Source organism: Peromyscus leucopus, chromosome 2 (assembly GCF_004664715.2).
Source record: "Peromyscus leucopus breed LL Stock chromosome 2, UCI_PerLeu_2.1, whole genome shotgun sequence".
Taxonomy (NCBI): Eukaryota; Metazoa; Chordata; class Mammalia; order Rodentia; family Cricetidae; genus Peromyscus; species Peromyscus leucopus.
In genome coordinates, this window is record NC_051064.1 from 139,743,132 (window position 1) to 139,754,339 (window position 11,208).

Below are 11,208 nucleotides of genomic sequence, written 5' to 3' on the forward strand. Positions count from 1 at the left end.
TAGTTTATTTGTTGTGACTGTAACGAAAGACCCGAGGCTGGACCTTTTATAAAGAAAAGAGGTGAGTGTAGCTCCCACTTTGGAAGACTAAAAGTCGAAGACTAGGCTCTGTGGATTCTTTTGTGGTGACGGCCTTCCTGGCTGGGTCACACCTCAGTCGTTGGCGCTGTGAGGAGTGTGGAGGAGTTCCTGTGAGAGGGAGAGCTAACTCCGCGAGACAGGCAACCAGGGGCAGGGAGGGGTGATCATGGCCTCCCACGAGGCTTCGCCTCTTTTTTGTTTGGGTTTTTCAAATAGGTCTTGCTATACAGCACATGCTAGCCCCGATCTTGTTATATAGACTAGACTGGCCTCAAATTTACATTAAGCCTCTGCCTCCCTAGTGCTGAGATAACAGGTGTGCACCATGATGGCCAGCCCCGCCTTTTAAAGGCCTCCTGGATTCCCAATATCTCCATAAGAGGGCCAAGCAGGAGCTGACAGGGATGCTTTCTAGACCACACACATGGACTGTGTGCCTTAAAACATTCCTATCCCGTGGGTACCGTCCTCAAGCTGTCTCACACAGGAGTAATAGAAGGGGCAGAGTGAATCGACTGCTCCAGGTCGACCTGCTGGGACAATGGGAAGGCCATGCTCTTTCACCCATTCTGCATTGAATCAATCCCATCTCCTGAGCCCAGGCAAGGCTTGCTGTCCAGGCATCCTTCACTGGGTGCCTGCATGTAGTGTGCTTTGATCAACTTACCACAGCAGTGAGGAACGCTTGGCCCTGGTTTGCAAATGAGGACACCAAACCTCCTGGCGGCAAAATATGTTCCCAGTGCCCCAGAGCTGGCAAAAAAAAGAGGCAGAACCTGAGTGAGGCCTCTCTGCCAGGTGTGCCCGACTCTGCTACATGTACCGGGGCAACAGTGAGGCAGGAGTTTTGAATGTCTGTTTGTGGCCTTCTGGGACCAACAGAGAGCTTCTGGACCCAGTTACTGTGCCTCCTGCCCAAGACAGGTCAGATTGGGAGGTGGCCACAGGCCCTATCCAGAACCTGATCTAGAAGTTCGCTTTCGGTTAAAGAGACTCGTGGGCAGGAACTCGGGCCTAGTATTGAGCAGGTGGAGACCTGCCAAGAGCCAGCCAGTCACAGGACATGCTGGAGGCCCTGGGCGTGTCTGCAGCCTCCACGGGGGTGACAGTTTCACAGGAGCGCTCATCCCCACACCCATCAAGTTTCTTATAGTTTATCGAATGCCAATCACCCCTCCACCAAGTGACGGATTCAATAAGAATATGCCAGAAGCCTCTAGTTTGTCTGCTATTGAGTATTTTTCTACTTTTAAAAATTATTGTTGGGTGAGGGCATTTTGTTTTATTTTGTTGTTCTGCTTTCGAGATAATTTTTGGTGACCCAGTACTTGTGAGCTCTCTCTGCAACCCAGACTGGCTTTGAACTTGCAGCCACCCTCCTGCCTCAGCAACCCAAGTGCTAGGATGAACTGTATAAGCCACCATGCACAGCTAATTACTTCTAATGTACATGGCTTTCTTACAAATGAATATTTGTTGGTTGATTGAGTCTAGAAATAAAGGGGCCGAGCGATGGTGACACGCCTTTAATCCCAGCACTCGAGAGGCAGAGCCAGGCGAATCTCTGTGAGTTCAAGGCCAGCCTGGTCTACAGAGCGAGATCCAGGACAGGACCAAAACTACACAGAGAAATTCTGTCTCGAAAAAGCCAAAAAAAAAAAAAAAAAAAAAAAAAAAAAAAAAAAAAAAAAAAAAAAGAAAGAAAGAAAAAGAAAAGAAAAGAAATCAAGGGTCAGCCAGTAGAGTGGTGGTTTGTAATCCTAGCATTCATGAGGGCGAGGCAGAGGGGCCTCAACTTTGAAACCAGACTGGGCCACAGAGTGAGACTCTGTCTAAAACAAAGGAAGGAAGAAAGAAGCAGGTGGTGGTCGTGGGGGGTGGGGAGGAGAACGGAATCTGCTGTCACAATTTTTTTTTTTCGAATGAATTGATTGGCCAGGAGAGAGAAGGTCAGTCTGGGCATTATGTCCCTAGCAGTCACCCACGAGCATGGATGAGCCTATCTCTGCTGTTGATGGACAAGGTCCGGGGTGTGGACTTCAGGCACCAGCTCTGCCCTCGTTGGCTAGGTCCCAGCCATTTGTCACATTGGGACTCTCTCGAGTAAACTGGGGCAGATCATCTGCAGGCTAAGTTGTCAACACAGGTCAATGGCCGCCTAATTGTGGGTGTCCTTTGAGTCAGCAAGCCCATATGAAGCAACAGTTGGGCATCAGCTGGGATGTCGGGACATCTCTGTCGCTGAACTTGAATAGTAAAAGATGGTCAGCAACTCACGTGTCCGTCTGTAAGAGACTCATCACACAGACAGTGGTAAAGGAGGTAAAGTGGGAAGTCGTGAGGTTGCTTCCCCAAACCACTGCTAAGGAACTCTTAACATAGAAACGTGTTCAGCTAATGTCAATAAGTGGAAGAAAAGACTGAGGTGGGCCTGGGGCTCTGTTGGCAGAGGGCTGGCCTCGGATGCATGAGGCCCTGGGTCCCCAGCCTGGCACCACACAGACTGGACATGATGGTACACAGCTGTAATTCTAGAACTTGGGAAATGGGGGAGGACCGGAAATTCAAGGTCATCTTTGACTAAATGAAGAGTTTGTAGCCAGCCTGGGTTGCATGAGGCTTTTGGGGGGGGGGGGGGTGAGGTTGGGAACTAACTACAAAGTACCACATATAACATTTTCCTAGTTTGGTAAAGTGAAAGTCCAGAGGCAGAAAAATAAAAGTTTATATGTAAGCATGTAATAGACGGATGGTAGGTAAGTAGATAGAATGATAGATGTTAGGATAGTAGATGATAGATTAGAAAGATGATAAATGTTAGATTGATTGGCAATAGATAGATGATAGATTGCATAGATGGCAGATGATAAATTATTGATATTTATAATATTATGATTTTTGTATTAGGTGGATATTATTTATGATATTAGATGGACAATAGATTATTGATGACTGATAGATGATAGATAGATACATAGATACATAAATACATAGATTAAAAGGCAGTACCACAAGGACATAAACCAAATGAAATCCTGCATTTCAGGTTGTGTGTTTTTCAAATCTTGGGCTGTGGGGCTGGGGTTGTGGCTTAGGGATAGAGTGCATCCCTAGCTTGTCGGAGAACTTGGGTTTCATCCCCTAGACCTTGAAGGTGCTTGCCAAATCCCCCATTCTAGGTACATGTTTCCTTTTTTATAAAAAAATCTGGTGGGGACCCCAATACATCAAAAAAAAAAAAAAAAAAAGTACAGCCCCAGAGTCATAGAAAAGAGGAAGCAGGAGGCACGCGGGTCCATTCCACAGGAGCTGAGAAAGGCTGGGTAGGATGGGTTGGGGGACCTAATATAAGGGACTGCCTACGTAGCAGGGACTTCTAACGACTGCCTGACTCGCTCTGTGCTGGAACCATGAGACTTGCCTTGCTGTGTGGGTTGCTGCTGCTGGCTGGTGAGTGGGGACAGGTGTGAGGCTGGGGAGGAAGCAGGATTGAAGGTAGATCCTGGGTGTCTCACCCTCGTTAGACTGGGCTACTCTGATCCTCAGACACTAGAACTCCAGTCCCCAACATCTCCACCACCAGCAAGGAGTCATCAAAAGCTGTCAGGCACCGAGGACCATGCCTTCTGGTCTGAGCCAGAGAACTAGGGGAGATTGAATGTGTGGCATTCTGGAAGAGGATCCCTCTCCCATTGGCAGGAAAGGGATCCAGGGACAATTTCTACTCACTCTTTAGCAGATCAGATGTAAAAGCATGGCTGCTTGCACGTTGGCTTCCATTTTCTTAACTCATGATTTTATAAAAGGTCTTTCTTTTTTTTTTTTTTTTTTTAAAAAAAAAAGCGATTTTATAACTGGGAGGTGTGGCACATGCCTCCAATCACAGCACTAGGGAGGCAGAGGCAGGCAGATCTCTGACTTCGAGACCAGCCTGGTCTATAGAGAGAGTTCCAGGGCAGCCAGGGCTACACAGAGAAACCCTGTCTCAAAAAAACAAAAAAAGAAAAGAAAGTGAGTTTATGTTGTCTTGGGACCCCCCTCCCCCGCCTCCCGCACCCTTGAGAGGGACACTTGCCCAGGGTGACAGTGAAGCCCATTCACAAGCATGCCATGGAGCTTCCCAAATTTATCCTTCAACACAGAGACAACGTAAGGCAGATCTTCAACTGGTGCCCAAGGGAGATTCTGTCTTTGGAGTTGGTTGCTTTGGGGTCCTTCATCATGGAATCTGAGACTTTCTCTAATTCCAGATGGCAATTCTACATGATTCCTGGGGACCTAGGGTCATTTATCAGTGAAGTCAAGGATTAGCTAGGCCTCCGTCTAACACCCCTTAGGCAGGAGCACTGTGCCACACACAGACGAGAGGACACCACCACCCACACAACAACCAGTCATTCCTAATCACAACCCAGGGCCACCTGCTTAGGACCTCCTCTTTGTCCACTGCACAAATGCCTTCCAGTGCCCCATTTCTCACACCAGGGTCCTCCAGCATGGGCCTCGGCTCTCCTTAATATTTACGCTGTGCCTGAAGGAACTCAGTGCTAGGACCGGACTGCTTGGTCCCGTCTCCCCTAAGCCTCCTGGCTGCACCTCACCTGCATTCCCTGCATTCCTGACACATACTACTGTCTTCACCTTGTCTGTTTCTCCCAGCTTTCCCCTGAATTCATCGATTCCATATATTTTACTTCTCCTAATTTAACATAATGTGTTCCTCTCTCCCAATAAAGCAGATTTCCCTTAAGATCAATTCTAGCCAGCAGCTACGAGGCCTGAAATGAACAGCATTGATTTCTAAATCACACCGCCTCCCCAGAGACCTACTGGGCCGCTGTAAAGTGAAGATTTCTCCAGAGAGGAAGGGCTGGCTGTGGGAGGCAGGTGTGTGTGTGTGTGTGTGTGTGTGTGTGTGTGTGTGTGTGTGTGTGTGTGTGTGAGGGTGGAGGGGGGTGAGTCAGGCCCCCTTTTCTCATTCCAAGTGGGAAATCAATACCCAGAGATAGAGAAGCCAGACAACATCGGTTTTGATTCTGACTTGATTTTCTTCCTTCTGTGACCTTGAGTAGGTCAGGGAGTCTCCATTTGCTCGTTTGTAAAATGAGAGGTTACAAATGGAATTCCTGGACTTGGGGGACAGCCCAGTTGCTAAAGAACTTGCCTTGAAAACATACAAACCTGAGTTTGACCCTCAGAACCCAAGTGGGAAATGCCAGATGAGGTGGCATGTGTTTGTAATCCCAGGACTAGACGGGCAGAGACAGGAGGATTGCTGGCCTTATCGGCTTGCCAGTCTAGCCTAATTGGTGAGCTTCGGGCTAATGATAGACCTTGTCTCAAAGGCAAGTGGACAATGTTCCCAAAGATAATATATTATGCTGACCTCTGTTCTTTCTACTCACATATGCATGTGCCCAGACACTCGTAAACACACACACAGACACACGCACATAAAAAAAAAAAAATTGGAATTCTGGCCAGGTACACTTTTAATCCCAGCAAGAGAGGCAGAGGCAGGCAGATCTCTGAGAGTTCAAGGCCAGCCTGGTCTACATAATGAATTCTAGGTCAGCCAGAGCTATATAGTGAGACTCTGTCTCAACAACAACAACAACAAAAATGGAATTTCTAGCTGGGCATGGTGGCACAGATTGTAATCCAAGCACTTAGTGGGTAGAGGCAAGATGGTCAGGAATTCAAGGTCAGCCTCAGCTACTCAGCAAGTTCTGGACCAGTCTGTGCTGAGACCTTGTCTCAACCCTCCTTACCAAAATAAAGGATTCCCAGCGCGCACGCACACACACACACACACACACACACACACACACACACACACACACACACCCCAACTTTGATTTTCACAGCAGCTCCACAATTATGTAAGATGATAACATTTGAAGAAATTGGGTGAGGAGGAACTGAGAGCCCTCTGGACCATCGCTGCCACTTTTCTGTACATCTAAAATTTCATTTATTTAAAAAAGGATGGAGGGGCTAGAAAGATGGCTCAGGGCTTAAGAGCACATGCTACTCTTGTAGAGGGCCCAAGCTTGATTCACAGCACCCACATTATGATGCTCACAAGCAGCTGTAACTACAGATCCAGGTGATTCTATGCTGCCTTCTGGTCTCTGAAGGCACCTGCACTCATGTGTCCACGCATACACACACACACACACACACACACACACACACACACACACACAGAGAGAGAGAGAGAGAGAGAGAGAGAGAGAGAGAGAGAGAAAATAATAAAATAATAATAATAATAATAATAATAATAATAATAATAATAATAGTAAACCTTTAAAAAGGGATGGAACTGGGAAATGAATACCTGAAAGACCTGTTACTAAGGACTGGGTTCCAGTCGCTGTATTTTTTATTTTGCCTCCTCAGTTCTGGACACAGAACTCAGGGCTCACACCCGTTAAGCTTGCACTCAATCACCAAGCTACACTACCCTAGCCAATACTTTTTAAATACCAGGAGCAGTGGCTACTATTTGATAACACTGTCATCTTGCTGGGCCCAGCACTGATGAGGCCCCCCCCCCAAACGCTCGGAGACCCTGGCACCCCCATGACCTTCACCCCTTTCCTTCTTGTTTGGATGTTTGGCAGGTCTGACTCCAACCCAGGGAGGGCTCCTCAACCTGAACAAGATGGTCAGACATACGACTAGGAAGATAGCCTTCTTCAACTACTGGCCTTATGGCTGTCACTGTGGACTCGGTGGCAAGGGAGAACCCAAAGATGCCACAGACTGGTAAACTCCCCCCTGGCCTACTTCCGGCTCTCCTTCCCTCTGTGTTCACTGACTCACTTAGAAAACGCATTGTGATGAGCGTGTACTATGTGCTAGGAACTCTGCTAAGTGCTAATATAGTCCCAGTCCTCTTGGAACTGGCCTTCTAGCAGGTTCCCCAGAATGCCTTGAAGTCCTGACATCTCCCTAACCTGGGTCTAATATCCCACACTCCTCGTTACCATTATGCACGGTGTTCTGAAGCCCAAACTCTTTGCCTTTTCTCATTTGATTTTCACAACCATTTTGGGGGTCAGCCAGAGAAGTCACGTGACCTTTGCCAAGCGTCTCAAGCCCCAGAATTATGTTTCTTCATCTGTGAAATGGGAATGATACCAGTACCTCTGTCATGGGGTGGTCATGGGATTCAGGGAGAGTATGTGACTGGAACAGGTGTCTGGTGTATGGGAGCCTTTGACTAACAGCAGCTCTCATGACCTCAAGGGGACTCAGATGTCTTCAATCGTCCCTGGTGGGCATGTGGGGGGAGCAGGCAGTGGCCAGAGTTGACTAGTGACTCCTACAGGTGTGTGCCCTCCCTGCCTCTCTCCATAGGTGCTGTCAGAGACATGATTGCTGCTATGCTCACCTCAAGACTGATGGATGCAGGATCTTCACAGACACTTACAAATACAGCATTTCCCAGGGCGATATCCAGTGCTGTGAGTACCAGGGTTTGAGGGCCAAGGCTGCAGCTGGGAAGTCCTAGTCCTCCCCGCCTCCAAAGACCCAGTGGTATTACACAAAATACTCAACACCTGATGCTGTTCCTCTCTCATGGGCAATAGGGGACGGGCATGAACAGGGTGGGGGTATGGAAAGGACCAGGGGACACCTCACCCTTTTGGTATCCAGAAAGCAGGCCCTCATTGACTAGCTGTGTGCTTGACACTGTTTAACCTCTCTGGAATTCAATGTCCTCCTTGGAAATCTGTTAAACCGAGCCAACAGGAAGAACTTTAGGGGATGCTAGCCACCCCCACTTTCATAGGGGAACACATAGGTATCCCCAATATGGCCTTCCCTTTTACCACTGTTGGACCCCATAACAGCTCACCTTAAGGTTAATGGAACTGTGGACACTAACACAAATGTTCCCCTTGTGGGGACACCTGTTTGTAACCTCGGCTTTGGGAAGGAGCAGTGATCTGAGCTGGGATGACACCTTGACACCGCCTGGTCCTCTTGCAGGCCTGCTTCTCCCATGCTTCTGCTTGGTGCTGTTTCTTTGGCCATTCTGTGGTCCTCCACCACCTGCCTTCCCACCTGTCCGTTTGGGTTAGCTTCCCCCCTCCAGGACCAGCCTCTGGGGAGCTGCTCAGTGACCGTGTAGTGAATGGCTGTGACGATGGGTAAAGGAGTGAGGACGCAGGGAGATGGAGGACATGCACACTGTCCAATCAGAGAGGCTGTTTGGGGGTGGGGGGTGTCACCAAAGATGAGCAGGAACTCTGTCGCTTTCAGGGCCCCCTCTACACGCCGCAGGCAGTCTCAGGGAGGGACAGATACTGAGCCATCCCTGTTTCTCCCACCCACAGCTGACAAAGGGAGCTGGTGTGAGAAGGAGTTGTGTGCTTGTGACAAGGAGGTGGCCTTGTGCCTGAAGCAAAATCTGAACAGCTTCAACAAGCGCCTGCGTTACTACTGGCGACCCCACTGCAAGGGCGAGACTCCTACGTGCTAGGAGAGCCCACTGTCCGTCTCCTGGATTCCATCCTGTTCCAGAGCATCTGGAGCACTGAAGTCCCACAGGATTGCTGCCCGACACCCCAGTGCCTAGTCTCCTGGACCAGCTGGCTTTTAAAGCCCTCCTTGCAAAAGGGCCTGCCCTCGAGGACTGGGGAAGCTACGGTCTTGTTGCTCCAGGTGCTGAGACCTGGCCTGCTGTTTCTTGTCTATTTGTACTGTCTCTGGGATCTCCTGCTGCAATGTAGGCTGGGGGCTCCTCCTCTGGAAGCCTCTCTGGGTTGGCCCTTCTCTCCAGTTCTAAGGGCTTCTTGGTGCTGGATGTCTGGTGGCATAACGCCCCACGCGTCACCTGAGGCCAGAGTGGTGAGGTGTCCCAGGGGCTCATCTCTTCCCAGGACCGGTGTCCTTCCCTGGTTCTCTGCAAAGTTTCTCCAAAGAGCCCTCTCAATAAACCACTGGCACAAGAACCCCTGACTCCTGGCCCACCTCTAGGGAGACACATGGCAGGCAGGTAACAGGAGAGTCCACTGTCCTCATGTTCTTCCTGCCTCCGGGAACCATGGACCTAATTACAAAATGCAGAGCCGATGCTGTAGCCAGGAAAGTGTGTGTTCATCGGTGGCAGAATCAGGAGGGTGGCAGATCAGGAGAAGGCATCTGTGGAAGATCAGCCTCCCATCTGAACAAGGATGAGGGTCCTTTTAAAAGGGAGAGAGCAGCTAGGTTTGAGGGGTGCCTCCACTGGGTAGGTAGCCTTTTCGGCTCAAACCGATTCATCCTACCTCTGTTCCCTCTGCTACTGAGATTGCAGAATTTGGCAAAAGGGACCATCTGGCGGGGGCTGACTGGTATTTGCCTGGTAACAATGGTTTCAGAGAACATCTGTCATGCTTGTGTGATTAGCTGTGTTTCCAGCCACGGGGCTCAGGGCACCTAGAACCACCCACACCCTCCAGCCCGTGACACAGGGCAACACATGACAGAGCAGTCTTCCCAAAACCCCAGTGAGGCAGAGTACAAAGAATTCCCAGCTATGGGCTCTGGGTTCAAGTTCCCACTGTCAAAATGCTCACTCTAGTGGAAGACCATGAGAGTAGGAAGCTGTGTGTGCTGGGGACAGGGCCTACAATGCACTAAAAACTGCCGCTTTATTTTTAAAGTCTAGTAAAAAAAAATTCAGGCTTGACATGATAGTATCAAAGGCTGAGACAAGAAGGTGGCTTGGAAAGCCACGGCAGTACCGTGGTGGGGATCTCCGGGCCCCAGCCTCTCCTAGGCCTGAGTTTCTGTTTAGGTCTCAGTTTCTGATTAGGCAGGTGAAGGAGATAGTGCATGCCAGGCATGATTCAGCACGTACAGCCTCAGCCGATCAGAAATATATTAGTGTGGCTGCTGCTCGCTTGGCCAATCATGTTTCAGATGACCTAATCCCCTCCTGGTTGTCTATAAAAGGAGCCTGTGAGCTTCTCTGGGGGAGTCATCAACATGTTGTTGTGTGGCTGACCCCTGCATGCAGGAATTCTTCTCTCAAAAGATAAACACTCTGGCTCTTGCATAGTTAATGGTGGTCTTTTGTGGGGTCATCTGCAGACCCTAACGGACTAGTTCAAAGCCAGTGACTAAACACACCGCCAAGGGATTCCCTGGTTCCTTGTGTGTAAGGTAGAAAGGACAACAGGAAGGAAATGCAGTCAATGTGAGCTCAGTAATGCTAGTGTCCACACAACTCTAAGCACAGTGCCTGAGGGCATGCAGGGAGCCCTGGGTTCGGTTCCCAGCAGTGCATAAGAGACATGGTGCATGCCTGTAACCCCAGCACTCGGCAAAGGCAAGAAGGTCAGAAGCCTGGGGTCATCCTTAGCTACAGCGAGCCAGCCTGGGCTACATGAGAGCCTATCTCAGAAAAAAAGAAACAGAGAGAGTGGGGGTGGGACTGGAAATCGGGGGTGCAGTGGTGGATGTGGGGTGACGAGTGTCAAGAGCTTGCCTCCCAGATTAGCTCTTGGGTGTTTTGATGTCTTCAGAGCCTGGTTTTTTTCCTGCCCCTTGACGGACTGCCCTCTCCCACTCTTCTGGTTTTCCTCCTGGGCAGGCTCCCCATGGCTCCATTGCAGTCCTGGTCCTCCAGACCTCCAGACAGTAGAGTAATATTGTCTCTTCCACCTGGAAGCCAACTTTCCCTAGGGACTAGCCACCCCAAGCTTGAGCTGGTACCCTGGTTGGTCCGGACTACCATGAATTTAGCTGTCCCTGAGAAGAAGTGCAGATCCCGCTTGTGACTAGCATTCCATGGTCTGCGGACATCAGCTTGAGGCTGCGCCTTGTGTTGAGTACTCTGTGTTGTTACAAAGTAGCAGCTCCCTCTATTTTGAGCAAATGCTGAGGCGGGATGGCAGAATCTTTCTGTGCACACAGACACTGCCACCTGTTCAGCAAGACCCACGAGGCACAGAATGTTAAGCATCTTGTTCGTGTGCATAAGGGAGTCCTGCATATGAACTTGTCAAGGTAAATTGGAAAGGAGTGAGCACATTAACATATCAACATCAGTGGGGCTGGGGACATGGCTCAGACAGCAGAGTGCTTGCTTAGCATGTTTGAAGCCCTGGGTTCAACCCTCACCAACAA

At 49.5% G+C, this 11,208-nt stretch overlaps 1 protein-coding gene across 1 annotated transcript; it reads left to right on the plus strand.

Moving 5' to 3' along the window:
- Window positions 1-3,470: 3,470 nt before the first annotated feature.
- Pla2g2d (phospholipase A2 group IID) lies at window positions 3,471-9,072 on the plus strand. The gene is made up of 4 exons (XM_028875238.2): window positions 3,471-3,531; window positions 6,708-6,852; window positions 7,447-7,553; window positions 8,430-9,072. Exons 1-4 carry the CDS (start codon window positions 3,492-3,494, stop codon window positions 8,573-8,575), a joined length of 438 nt encoding a protein of 145 aa, XP_028731071.1. The 5' UTR covers window positions 3,471-3,491; the 3' UTR covers window positions 8,576-9,072.
- The last annotated feature ends 2,136 nt before the right edge of the window (window positions 9,073-11,208 follow it).

Coding starts and splice junctions, on each gene's coding strand:
- Pla2g2d (XM_028875238.2), top strand. CDS start 3,492: ATGAGACTTGCCTTGCTGTGTGGGTTGCTGCTGCTGGCTG. Junction 3,532..6,707: donor TGGGTTGCTGCTGCTGGCTG/GTGAGTGGGGAC, acceptor GATGTTTGGCAG/GTCTGACTCCAACCCAGGGA. Junction 7,554..8,429: donor CCAGGGCGATATCCAGTGCT/GTGAGTACCAGG, acceptor TCCCACCCACAG/CTGACAAAGGGAGCTGGTGT.